Raw genomic sequence first — 12,773 nt, forward strand, 5'->3', positions numbered from 1 at the left:
TGTAAGTATTAGAAGAGGGAAAAATGTTGAATCAAAAAATATAAGCACTGTCAAGATTATTCTATGTGGGTATCAATGAAATGCAATAATGTTGTTTTGTAATGTCACATTGTGTTCACACATTTCAGTTCTCAATTTAAGTGATAGAATAAGTCTTACTGCACTCTCTAACTGAAGGTTTACAGCAGCAGAAACAAATGAAATTAAAAGTCATCTCCCTGGCATTCATTAAGAAAGTGGATTCAATACTTTCTGAAAAATGTGATCATTTTCTGCATCCAACTGGGAAAGGCAAATCACTTGTGGAATTTCACACAGAATTGTCAAATAAAGATAAATGAGTCATTCTTCCTGTAGCATTTAATAATGAACTGCATTTTTTAAGGACCACGCTTAAAAACTTAATAAAGATAGACAGAGCCTTAAGAACAAAAAGAGAAAGCTGGCTAAATACTCAGAGACTTCATGCAGACGAATGAAAAATGTTCACAAAACAAATCCAACACCACTGCCCTCTCTTTCCAACCTCCCCAACCCTTCCCCCAGTAGCCTAAGGCCAAAATTTGACTCAAGAAAACATAATGCCAGCCTGTGCTGTTTCAGGGTTGTTTTGGACCTGTGCAGTAACAGAACTGAGGAAGGTCATTACAGTACAGGGTTGGTCTTCTCTTACTGGCTGCATAGTTCAGTGATATGATGAAAGTAGCCCAGGGAAGGAAAAAAGAGTGAATTGAGATAGTACAGGTAAGAAAGACTTTCTGGGGCTTCATAGTACTCATCAAGGCCAAAAAATGCTGTAAATTGCCATCAGCTTAGAAGGACCAAGGAGTTTTAACAGTACATCTTTAACCAACCTTACTTATGTTTCACAGCTACATTGGTCTATTACTCCAAGGCAACTACGCAAAGGTAAAACAAAAGCCACAACAGTGTCACAGCCAGATTCAAACCATCTCATTTAATAAGCTAAGACACTGCATTGTTTGTAAATAAATATCTGGTCTCCCAAAGCAGCTCTTAGTTACTAAGGTCCCCACGTAATCATCATACAGAAGCACACACTGATGAAGAATGATTTCAAGTTAGTAAGCTAGTACCTTTAACTTTAAGCTGCTGATAAAGTAACCTTTGGGGTCTCCAGTAGCTGTGTATACCCACAAGCAGCCTGGGAAGTTAGCCTGCATGGGCTCTGATGTATTAGGCCAATAAAAGCTAGAAGAGCATGTCATCGGGGTTCAGCAAACCAGAACCAGAAAGCAGAACTGTGTAGGAAATGTCCTTTCCAGATCTACTTGCATGGTTGAGTGAGGTAGCATGGACAGGAAGCCTGAAGTGCCCCCATCCAGCCTTGTCACTGGCTGTGTCTTTTGGGCTGATTGTATTTATTTGCCTTCTGTTTTAATTCTAAATCAGGATGAGTTAGAAGAGGAAAAAAGAAAATGCAAAGCACAAAGTCTATTAAATGCAATAGAACAGTGGGATTTCACTAGAGCATTATAGAAGATAAAATGATCTATGATGGTTTTCTTCTGATTGCCTGCATAGTAGTTCAGCATATTTCTCCACTGAGAAAACCAGGTACAGAAGCACTGCTATGACCCAGATGATGGGAACTACATAAGGAAATCAGAAACTAAACAAATAAATGAAAAGCAAACAAACATCTCTTAAGTGGATAAGTAGGACATGCTGCTAGTGGCACAGAATACAATAAGGAAATTAACTTGGCTTAGCTAATTTTGGCTGCAAATTGTGTTTATAATGGGGAGAAATAAGTAAACATTTTTAGATTGATGTTTGGGGACTGATGTTTATAGAATCGTACCTCAGAATGCCAGTGAAGACAAAAACGGGGTATAGTTCTCTTACATAATATAGAGAAGTCTTAGTGATTCTGATGACAATGAAGACAAAATGAAGGTAGTGCATGAATGAATTGCTGAAAGAAAAGATGAGTGGTGGTAGTGTCTGGAGTGCTCCTGGTTTGCCGCGGCATTTGGCTCTTAATGTTATTTTTTTAACATCAGAAGATGAAAATAAGGCTAGTGTTGCAGTATTGACATTCCAGTAAGCTGTGTTTTTCTTAAGTATATAAATATTCCAAAGTATTTTTCCTCATTCAGTAGTAATTACTTCTAAATTGGCATCTATGCTGACTTTACTTTTTGGACAACAGGACAGATTATGGTATCTGCTGCTTGCAAAAAAAAAAATCATAGAATCATAGAATGGCCTGGGTTGAAAAAGACCTCATCCAGTTTCAACCCCCCTGACATGGACAGGGTCACCAACTACTAGACCAGGCTGCCCAGGACAGACATGAATATTTATCATAGAAAAAAATAAGACCTGTGGATTGTATTACACTATGATTGTTTTTTTTGCATTACACATGCTTTTATGCATGGTAAACAAATAATTCAGAAAAAAATATAGTTGTAGCCTCCACACCTGGAATGCTGTAAATCAAAAATGTTTATGGCTGCTCTTCTAATTCAACATGAGTATTTAAACAAATGGCATCTCAAGAAAATAACCATTGAAAACATGATTTACTTACAGGCACAGGGATCTAAATATATAATAATCAACTAAATAACCAATATAATGTTGTTCTGTTAATGCTACCTAAAATTTCCTAAGCTAAAACTTGACTTTTTTGTGTCTGTGTGTATTACTGGCAAAACATTACTTTGCTGTTATATGACTAAAAATACACTTGATTTACAAAATCTTTGTTCTTATATGCTTATGTTGTTAAATAATTGTATTTTATTTAAAATTCTATCAATCAAAGCAGCTAAAATATTTTGCTACTTAAATGAACAGTGAAAGGAATTTGATGGCAACAACTCTTTGAACTCTTTTGGTAGTAACAATGCACGTATTTTAGCAACAGAGAAAGTTATGTATTACAGACTGTTTCTCTCTGCAGATCTGAAGCAAATTTGGGGAAATGTCACCAACCAGTGAAGCACTGAACATCTTTAAGGAAGTGCGTAAGTGTTTCTTCATGGTAGGACTTCATTTTCTCCCACAATTGCTTTAAACTCTGTAAAGTCTGCAGATTCCCTCTTTCCAAATATATTTACAGATGGACTGTAATTTTGCAAAGTTCTTAAGGAATGTCAAAAAGGTCAGTATATGCTCAGGTTCAATACTTCTTGTGTTCTAAGAAGTTATTTCCGTTCATCCACATTTAGAATAATTTTTTATAATTTAGGAGCAAAGAAACTGGGATTTACCTTTACCTTTTTAACATGACACTGTGAAGACATGTTCAAGACAAATGCCGTGATGGGAAAATGAGCATGCATCAATACTATTTTCACATTCACTAGAACTTATAATGGCTGATGTCGGATAAAACAAGAGACTAAAAGGAAGACTTTGTGTAATCATTGTAAGAATAGTCTAATAAAAACCTTGCTCCTGAAAGCTTTAATTGTTTCAACAATGTGTAGCAAACATATTTGGTTATACAAAGCAAAAGCACAATTGAGGTATCAACTTTACACAAAGTCAGATATCTGAAAAGGGGATCTTTTAAAAAAAAAACTTTATTTGAGAAAGGAAGAGACTTATATCAGAAGGCAAAAAAAGGGAACATACAAACAATATATTTACAACACAAAACAAGAGATCACCTCTAAGGGTGTAAATTCTAATAAATACAGTAGATTTAAAATGTAGGAGACAACTGTCAATTAGAAATGTGGGATTTTTTTAAACCCAGTTTTCCTTTTCACTGGTTCCAGGTAATTTCTCTATTTTAATTTTATCCAAGTTTGAGAGTTTCTGAAATGAAAGTCCACTAATCTATTGGGGTTTCTCACCTGAATGGCATTATAAAAATATCTTCTGTGCTTTGTGAATACATTGTTTTGGAAACGATATTGTACAAAAGTCTTCTCATTTGCAAGTTTCTCCCCAAATAAAATGTATTTTAAAAGATGCACTATCCCTTTTGATGAGGCTGAAGTTAGGCTTCAAAGAAAAGTAGAATTATACAGAATTGGAAAAGTATGTAATTTCATTTTTATATGCTTTTCATTGTGAACGCAAAGTGATTTTTTCATCCAAGACCAATATAAAGCACACATAAAAGTTGTCTACATTTTGTCAATTAATGCATGTTTCCTATCTAAGTCGATCATTAAGTTGCAGGAGGGCTTTCACTGTAGAGCAACTACTTAGTTGTTGATTTGAGATCTTTTAGGAAAAAGGATAATGTATCTTTATAGGTTGGAACATTTTATAAGAGCTTCAATAGTATTAGAGCATCATGTAAACAACATATGCTAATAACATGTCAGAACAGTTTCTACATTTGGCAAAACATCTATCTCTTTTGAAACAGGATACTGCACCTTAAAATACCTTAGCTTTAGAAATATAAATATTTTTTAATAGAAAAAAAACTGACAAGGATTCCAGGTCAGTTTGGGATTATCCATATTAAAGGGGATCTTAATACAATGAATCTTTAACTAGCTTAACAAAAGTAAACCTATAAAACAAGGTAAACATATCAAAAGGGAATATGAAGGAAATGTTTCACTGGAAAGCTTCCTTAACAATTTCCCTACTCGCTTTGTTATTTTCTTTGACAATAAATCAATTCATAGAGTGCCTTTAAAAACAGAGAGAACACTACCCCGTTCCCCCTGCCTTACATTCCTCAGCACATGAATCACTTGGGCTTCCTGTTTCCATAAGGCATTTCCTGCTCCCCCTCTCAGAATCACTTTTCTCGAGGAGAACAGCAGGGACCTGACAAAGTCTTGACTTAAATAAACAGTGCCTGCCATTGCATCCAGCATTGCTCTGTCTGCTTTTGGAGCAACAAAAGTGACACCAGCTCTCTGAAAGCACAGGCTGCACAAATGCACTTCATTCTGCAGCATTTGCAAAACACTGTCAGACAATTTGAAGTTTCCTTTTGCCGAGTTGGCACTCTTTACACGGTCCTTATTTTAGGATTTGTCCTTGAGACCTATTGGTAAAGGTTATGCAATATTGTATGATTAGTCTTTATTTAAAACAATAAGCAAGTGATTGGATATCAGATAATAACGATATCAGTTCTGTGCTTTTCCTTCAATACTGTAATATCTGATTGGAACCTAATGCTGCATTTTCCTTCTCGCCAATATTTGCATCTGCTTCATTTAAGGGTGTCTTTGTGGACAGCATCATCAAATAAGACAGAATGAAAAATGAATTAAGCAGTGCAAAAAAGAAAACAATGCAATTTTCAAACAGTGCCTTGCCTTGCATGTTTACATCCACCTGGTATACTTCTTTAACTTATACTTTGTACTCCAACCTAGGACCACTGATGTAGCAGTCAGTACCTGTCTATGGGGGAAAATTACCCTATTGTTTGTTAACAGTGTTCAAGACTACAGTATGATACATTATGTACAGATAGCTGAAAGCAAAATTCAGAGGATTCAAAATCAGAGAAGAATGTTTCATCAATCAGGTCTGGAAACTAAGTCCAGCAGTAGCTGATCTCAACAAGCTAGATGATATGAGCTGTCTTGCACTAGAACTAAGCAATGTAATATAATCCTGGCCTAATACAAATTCTATCATCTAATACGCAAAGTTTTATGTATAGCAATTGTCTGCAATGGGTATTTGCTTCATTAGTGGCCATAAGGATGAGCTCTGCTATGTTTTGAAGTGTGCATACAACACCTTTGCTTTTGTTAAATTCTTTGAATAGTAAATCAGGATTTGCTAGGTCATTGAACCAAAACACAACTGCTCGTCAAAGCCTAGAAAATGCATGTGATGTTCAGATAATAACCTTAATTACAAATCCTGGAGCTAAATCTTTGCCTATTACCTGTTGTACAAAAGCAGCTTGCTCCCCAGATTCCATTTGCTGGGTTTGAGTATCCTCATCACTGTCCGGTGGCTCTTCTTTGACCTTCACAGCCCCCGCCTGCTGTCCTATTCTGTCATCCTCACCAGCACTGCTGCTCTCAGCCCTAATGCTGGCCCCACTAGCGGGAGCTCGCTCCTCCTGCATCGAGTGGTCTCCATTCAGCTCTTCTTCAGCTTCCTCCAGGTGGCTGCCAGGCTGCTTTAGCTGCTCAATGGATTTGGAGAGCATCTGGAAAGAGATGGAGGGGGAACAGTTACTGACTTTTCACCAAAGTAGAACATTGGAAAGTACTAGATACCAACAAGATTACAGCTTCTAGTGCAAGCTCTGCATCACTAAAATATTAGTTTATGTAGTTTATGAAGAAAAAAAGAACCAAAGTTTCTAAGTTAAAGGTCACTTGCTATGCTGCAATAGAAAATACTACATATGTAATGAGTGCTATATGGTAATACTTAAGTAAAAATTGAGCAGAATAATGAAAGCATTATAACACATCTATTACATTGTTGCTGCTGGTAATCAAGAGCAATTAGCTTCCCTTCATACTCTTCAAACAAAAATGCAGAAATTTATTTAACTATATTACTGTTCATTTTTCCCAACCCAAAATAATAAAAGAACTCTAAGAAATAAGCGAATTAGTAATCTGGTTAATATTTTGCTATAAGTAAATCAGGGAATGTTCCTACAAGCTTATCCACCAATTACTGCATGCAGGCCCAAATAGACACAGAGGAGCAGTGACAAAGAACTGGTGTCAGTCACTGCTCCCTGGCACAGAGACTGCAAGGATGTCTGGCCCTGATTGGAAAACTGCAACCATTTTCATGCATGGTACAGGTTCTCTTGTCTCAGCAGTAATGATATAGTACAACTACTCAGAAAATGCTGGTTTTATACCATTAACCATTGTAAAGCTTTGCTGAGGTACCAGATGCCTTGTGCTGCAATCAAACCTAGTTTATGCTTTCTTATTGAAGATTTTGCAAATTGATTTTTTGGGGGTAATGGAAGCAAAATGACTTACTAAAAAGAATTAAGTAAAAATTCCTTTTAATTGCTGTGGACACTGCAGAATCACAACATATGCATCCCTCACTCTGCAGGCGGTATGCTCTAAGCTGAGGAAACTTCAGTACTGCAACTAGTGCAGAGCATCTCCTTTTAATAAGGATAATCTGGAAGATTTCTCAGATCAGACCCAGTTGTTTCTTGGGGGATGATACTGACCAGGAAGGCTCTGAAGCAAGCTACATCTATTCAGACCAGGTATACTATTCTGTAACATCTGTGGGTGATCTCTCTCCACTCCTCAGGCATGAAGAAAGAGGAAAGCCTGGCTGCTTGGCTGCCTGGCCAGTGATCAAATACAACTAAAACATCTGTGTGACAGATAATCATATACAGCCACAAGAGTCACTAATGCTAATCCATCTGTAAAACATTCCACGTGCCAGTTACTTGACATCAGGTGCACTATTCTGGAGAAGAAGTGCAGGTCCACAGAAAAGACACATATTTAACTCATTGCTGCTCCCCTTTTATGCTTTTTCACTTTAATGTCAAATGCTTTCTTCTTCTTGCTGCTGTATGGCACAGATCTTCAGTGCAGCTGAGCTTTCTGATGCAACATGTGATGTCCTGCAGTATATCATCTATACATAGAATGCTTTAAATTCTTCTTGAGTGAAATCAGTGGGGAGATACAAGCATATGTAAACCAAGCTGTGAGACCAGTGTGGTTTTTGCATTCATTTCAGCTTGCAGTGTGCCTGTTTTGGGGCCTACTCCCTCACCACGGAAATCAGTAGGAGATTTGCTCCAGACTGATGACAGGAGGAGCTAAACACATTAAATCTTCTAAAATTCTGTGAGATTAAATTGTTTATTTTCACAAGAGATTTTACAAAGTGCATAAATACTACCAGCTTTCATGCAAAATCTTATGAAGGGCATCCTTTATATTGTGACTTAATGATGGAAATGAGAATGAAAGCAAGCCTCAGGCAAGGGGCTAGGAGGCACTAGAGTTGTCCTCTCATAGGGCATAACAACAATGGGTGCTCTGCATGCAGGCAAAACCTGAAAAGGCACTCCTGCTGCTCAGTCTGCTAAGCTACAGCAAGCCCATATCACCATATCTCCAAAACACCACCACACCTTGGTATTTGTTAGTGTGGTTCTTAAAGGCAGCTTGCCCTCATTTTATTCCAGTAATTACATTAGTAATGGATGTTGTTCAATTCTCCTAAGACAGAAGCATCTTTTTTTTATACTTTTATCTCCTTGCCCTACTGTAGAAAATTTCATATCTGGAGACACACAAAGATAGCAGTTTACAGGCAATATTTCTATCTTATCTTCTTTATCTAAATCTGGATTACACAGCAGAAAATAAACCCTGAATGAAGCACTGCCCAAGTCCTTTCACAATGTGCCTGGATACTCCTGTTTACACTTAACATTTAAATCTTTCACTTTAAATCTTTAAATCTCCACTTACCATTGTTTTTTCTGAATTCATCTACAGATACAGTGAAGGAATTTCTTCTGTTTTTAATGCACATTTATCATTTTGAGTATGTGATTGCTTAATCTGATTTTTAGTAAGGCTACATTGAAAAATAATAACAAAGGAGTGGTTTACTTCATGAATGAATTAGTTGTCTTCTATTGGTCTTCTTAAACCAATATACATTCCAGTTATTGCTATTCCAACTAAAGTTACTAAAAAAAAATAATGAAATGGCTTCATGCTAATGTAACCTATATTTTTTTCCCTTTTATTTTCAGGAAATTAAACTGTAAGGGATATGCATGAGCCAAAGTAAATAGTGGCAGCAGGAGATGAAGCATTTACACACATCAACTCCATTGTATAACTGCAAGAGTTCGACAAACACAAAGTCCAAAAAAAGACATCAAAAACAATCAAACCTGCTTGGCTGCACAGGAAAATGGAAGATGAAGCACAAATAATCTGGACCCTGAAACAGACCACTTTATAGGGTCTCCAGTTGCAGCCACTGTCATTGTGTCTTTTTTGTAATAACAAGCTCTTGTAAAATGGATTTAACATAAAATGTGCTTACAGAGAGACAAAGCACAAAACCCTGCTGCAGCCACCACATACATTTCTTTCCTTAATTAATCGATCCTTTCTGAAACACATGGCTGTTGTTTCTAGGAACTCATCTGCATGCTTATGGAAACATTTTTTCTCTTTCTGTGCCACGGCTCTCAGGTTACCCCGACCAGCTATGTAAGTTGTTAGCTGTGCTGAAATAACTTGGAAACTGCTTACTGTTTTCTCTTGTTACTCGTGTAGTACACTTCTAAGGGATGCATTTAGCTTTTAAGATCATTCTTCTACATTATGGCTTAAACATTAGTTCTTAATAAAGGACAAAGTGCTCTGGGCAGTTTTCAGTTACAAACATGTTTAATCACTGCTATAGTCTTGTCCATATAATCCCCTACTATGAGTAATACTTGAAAGAAGCAATGTGTTTCTGCTGTCATCTTCTGAGGATGCAAGTCAAAAAGGTAAGCTGGAATGCCAGGCCTCAATCACAGTATGATTAATGAAATTAGGTTCATTTACTCAAGTTGAACCTGATCAAAACAGTCTTTCTTATTTCATTAAATATCAGAAGAGTGAATGATGAACCTGTGGTTAACTGCTCTTTTCAATATTCCTAACAAATAATCTTCCTAGTATTTTCCAACAATTAATCAATAGAAATAACCCATATTATTTTTCATTTTTATATTAATACACATTGACCAATTATGATAATCTTCTGTAGCACTAATGAACATCACTCCTATACATTTTTTGTCATATAATTTTTACCTCGCAGTCTTGCCCAGTGAAAGATGCTTTAAACTGACTAACAGCCTGGAATGTTAAGGCACTTCTTATTTAATCTTTAATGTTGTCCATACTGTTCCCGTACTCTAATGCACACTGCAAACGGCCCTATTATTTTGTTACTAGTCAATACAGAGGAATCATTTATCATTGAAAAATAATTGTGAATTGTCAAAATACAACAAACACATTAAAGATGTGAGAACACATTTAAGAACACTTGTAGGGTTCCCATACTGACCAAATGAAATGTTGGTCCCAATGAAGATAGTGCCAGTTTAGGTTCAGCAGAGGAATGTTTTTATTCATCATACATAGAGAAAAAAAAAAAGAAAGAAAGAAACCACACAAAAAAGCAGCATTTAAATATCAGGGTTCTGTTTACATGCTGCTCACATTATGACTTCTGAGATGTTCTTAAACTCAGAGTTCACCTATGGACTTTGCACTTACATTCATTACCTCAAAATCACTTTTTTTTTTTTTCCAGCAAGTGGAAGCACAAAAACTTTTTAGATAAAGAGATACACAAATGGAATCAAGATTTTAGGATTTTTATTGTAGCAGCAGTTTTTTGGTACCTGATTGCAATAATTTTAGCTAGAGGTTTCAATCTTTGGTCTCCCTTTACTGAGCAGAATGAAGTTCTATAATGGTGATCAAAGGGCCTTACGAGGAAATAAGCCTCAAGTTGGATAGAAGCATATTAAAGCTGACAACGGCAAAGTCGAGCTCTCCTGAGACAAGCAGAGTTCAGGTTACTGCACATTCATTATCATTTTTTTCCCCAGAAAGCTGGGATGCAAGTTTCTACCTACTTTTGGACATGATGTCAACTTATGCAACATGTTTTTAGGAGGTCAGCATACTAGATACCACAGGTATCCCATTTCCCACATCAAAAGCCTGGCATCTGACAGCTGAACAGAAATAATCCATAGGGGATCTTCTCTTTGTTATTAAGGAAAGAGGCACACCTCTTGGCAATGATTTGTTTCTATCCAGAATGGAAATGATCCAGGGGGATCCTTTACCCCTGACCTGTATTAGATTTTGCCTGTTATCATCCTCACAGCAGCAATGACTTGCAGTTAAAGTATATGCTTCTATGAAAGAAATCACTATTATATAGAAGATAAATAGAAGGTCCATAGGGTGGGGAGAGACTGTTGCACTTGTCCTCTTTTTGTTGTTACCTAAGATCTGACCAAACCCATTTTTCAAGGATTGCTGACACATACCACATCATCGCAGCTCAGAGAAATAACTTAAATAACAGATTCAGATTAAATATATATTAACTCCTTAGGCACTTGAAGTCCAAAACATAAGGAGAAAAGGAAAAAGAAATGGAAAATGAATAGAATGTCTTAACTTGTTCTAAGTTCTTGATCAACTAGCATTTCATAGTTTTGTCAGCTTAAAATGGTCCTTATATTTCTAATCAAACATTTTAAAACAATGTCTGAGTAGTCATTAAATAAAATATTTTTTCAAGACTGCAAGGAGGGAATTACACCTCTCTGAGTTTTCATTATAGGGCCTATGTACAGAATAGTGAGGGATAACGAAGTGGGAAAATAAATATATGTATTCACTCAATACATGCTCAAATTTGTTATATGAAATGAGATGTTGGGTTGCTTTGCTACATGGCCCAGAATATCTCATTTTAGGATTCAGAGAACTCTGCTTTGCAGAGTTGATTATAAGAGCTCTAGAAATGTGTTAAGTTGGGTAATGAATAAATAACATCAACTGCAAATAAAGGTAAGGTTTAAGAATGAACAGAGTACATTCTATCCTGCTGCTGAAGTTCAAAAACATTATGCAAGAACAGGTGTTCAATCTAAACCTTTAATTTAAAGACTTAAAGAATATAATTTTAAATTCAGTACTTAATAGCCACTTCCTGATTTGATAATTTCTCACCACTTCTCTACTGACTACCTTAAATGCCAGTTTTTAGAAAATCACATTTATTTTAGGTAAGTAAGAAAGCACTTGGCTTTCCGTATTCTTGCAGAGAACAGATGTGTGATTGGAGCATGGTCAATTTTAGGACTATACAGCTGATTGGATCAGGGAACAGTATGGTAGAAGAATCTTGTTACTGCAGACCATAAAAAGTCTGATAAACTACCCACATCCTCACATAATTCACTGCTTCTGTAGGTGCAGCATGATCCTACTCCTCCTCAGGTGTCTGCTGCTCTAAAGAGAGACTGTGGTCCTGATGAAAGCTATCTGCTCTGGGAGTAGAGATAGAGGACATTGAGCTAGATGGAAAAAGGAAGTATGCTGTGATATTTCAAGGCAGAGAAAGGCCCTGGGATAAATTTCTACTGTCTACATATGTATACAGTCTACAGTGTACACTATAAAAATTAGGTTTACTAGGCTTTAAGGGAAGGAATTGTATTGTCTCTTTATTGCAAATAACCACATGAGAATGGAAGCGTATTCCTAGTGTGTTTTGTTCAACACTTATTTTCACTGCAGTTTAACATGGGGAAAAAAAAAAAAAAAGTTATTAAAGCAGCATTATCTCATGCCAATTGAACTCTTCTTTAGTTCTTTTCTAGCCTAAATCTTGTGAGGTGCAATGCAGTTCTAGTCATATGTGACTAATACATTTATGTGACTCAAGTTTAATTTTCACTTTCAAGACAAATGTATCTAGATGCCACAGCATGTACCCCCAAATGCTATGGTAGAAAGTATGTCAGTAAGCATATGACCTAACAAAAACATGTCACTGTGGTTCTTTGCTTTGTGAAGAATGCATGAGCAGTAACTGACCAGTTTGCAGTGGATACCCACAAACAGCACAAAGACTCAGTACTTTACTGGTAAAAATCCTTTTCAGACAACTGAGGGCAGGTGAAATATTTTCAAAACCTGAGGCTACAAGATATACATATGCCATCTTGATTAAACATATGGAATGCATACTCAAAGAAAAGCCAACTGGAGTCCTAGTTGAGTAATCAAAAC

The 12,773-nt window shown here is 36.4% G+C and overlaps 1 protein-coding gene across 22 annotated transcripts in view; it reads right to left on the reverse strand.

Annotated features, from left to right (window-relative positions):
• The window catches only part of HDAC9 (histone deacetylase 9), a 442,393-nt gene that overhangs the window by 173,254 nt on the left and 256,366 nt on the right, over positions 1–12,773 (reverse strand). For 18 of the 22 annotated variants that reach the window (XM_090142709.1, XM_090142714.1, XM_031590074.2 and 15 more), the window contains one exon: positions 5,858–6,127. In XM_090142709.1, coding sequence (XP_089998835.1) covers positions 5,858–6,127 — 270 coding nt within the window. Of the gene's footprint in view, positions 1–3,413; positions 6,128–12,773 lie in introns of those variants that run through there. The other 4 variants (XM_031590075.2, XM_090142712.1, XM_090142713.1 and 1 more) reach the window with 2 other exon arrangements.

Source organism: Phasianus colchicus, chromosome 6, assembly GCF_987193195.1.
Source record: "Phasianus colchicus chromosome 6, bPhaCol1.hap1.1, whole genome shotgun sequence".
Lineage (NCBI taxonomy): Eukaryota > Metazoa > Chordata > Aves > Galliformes > Phasianidae > Phasianus > Phasianus colchicus.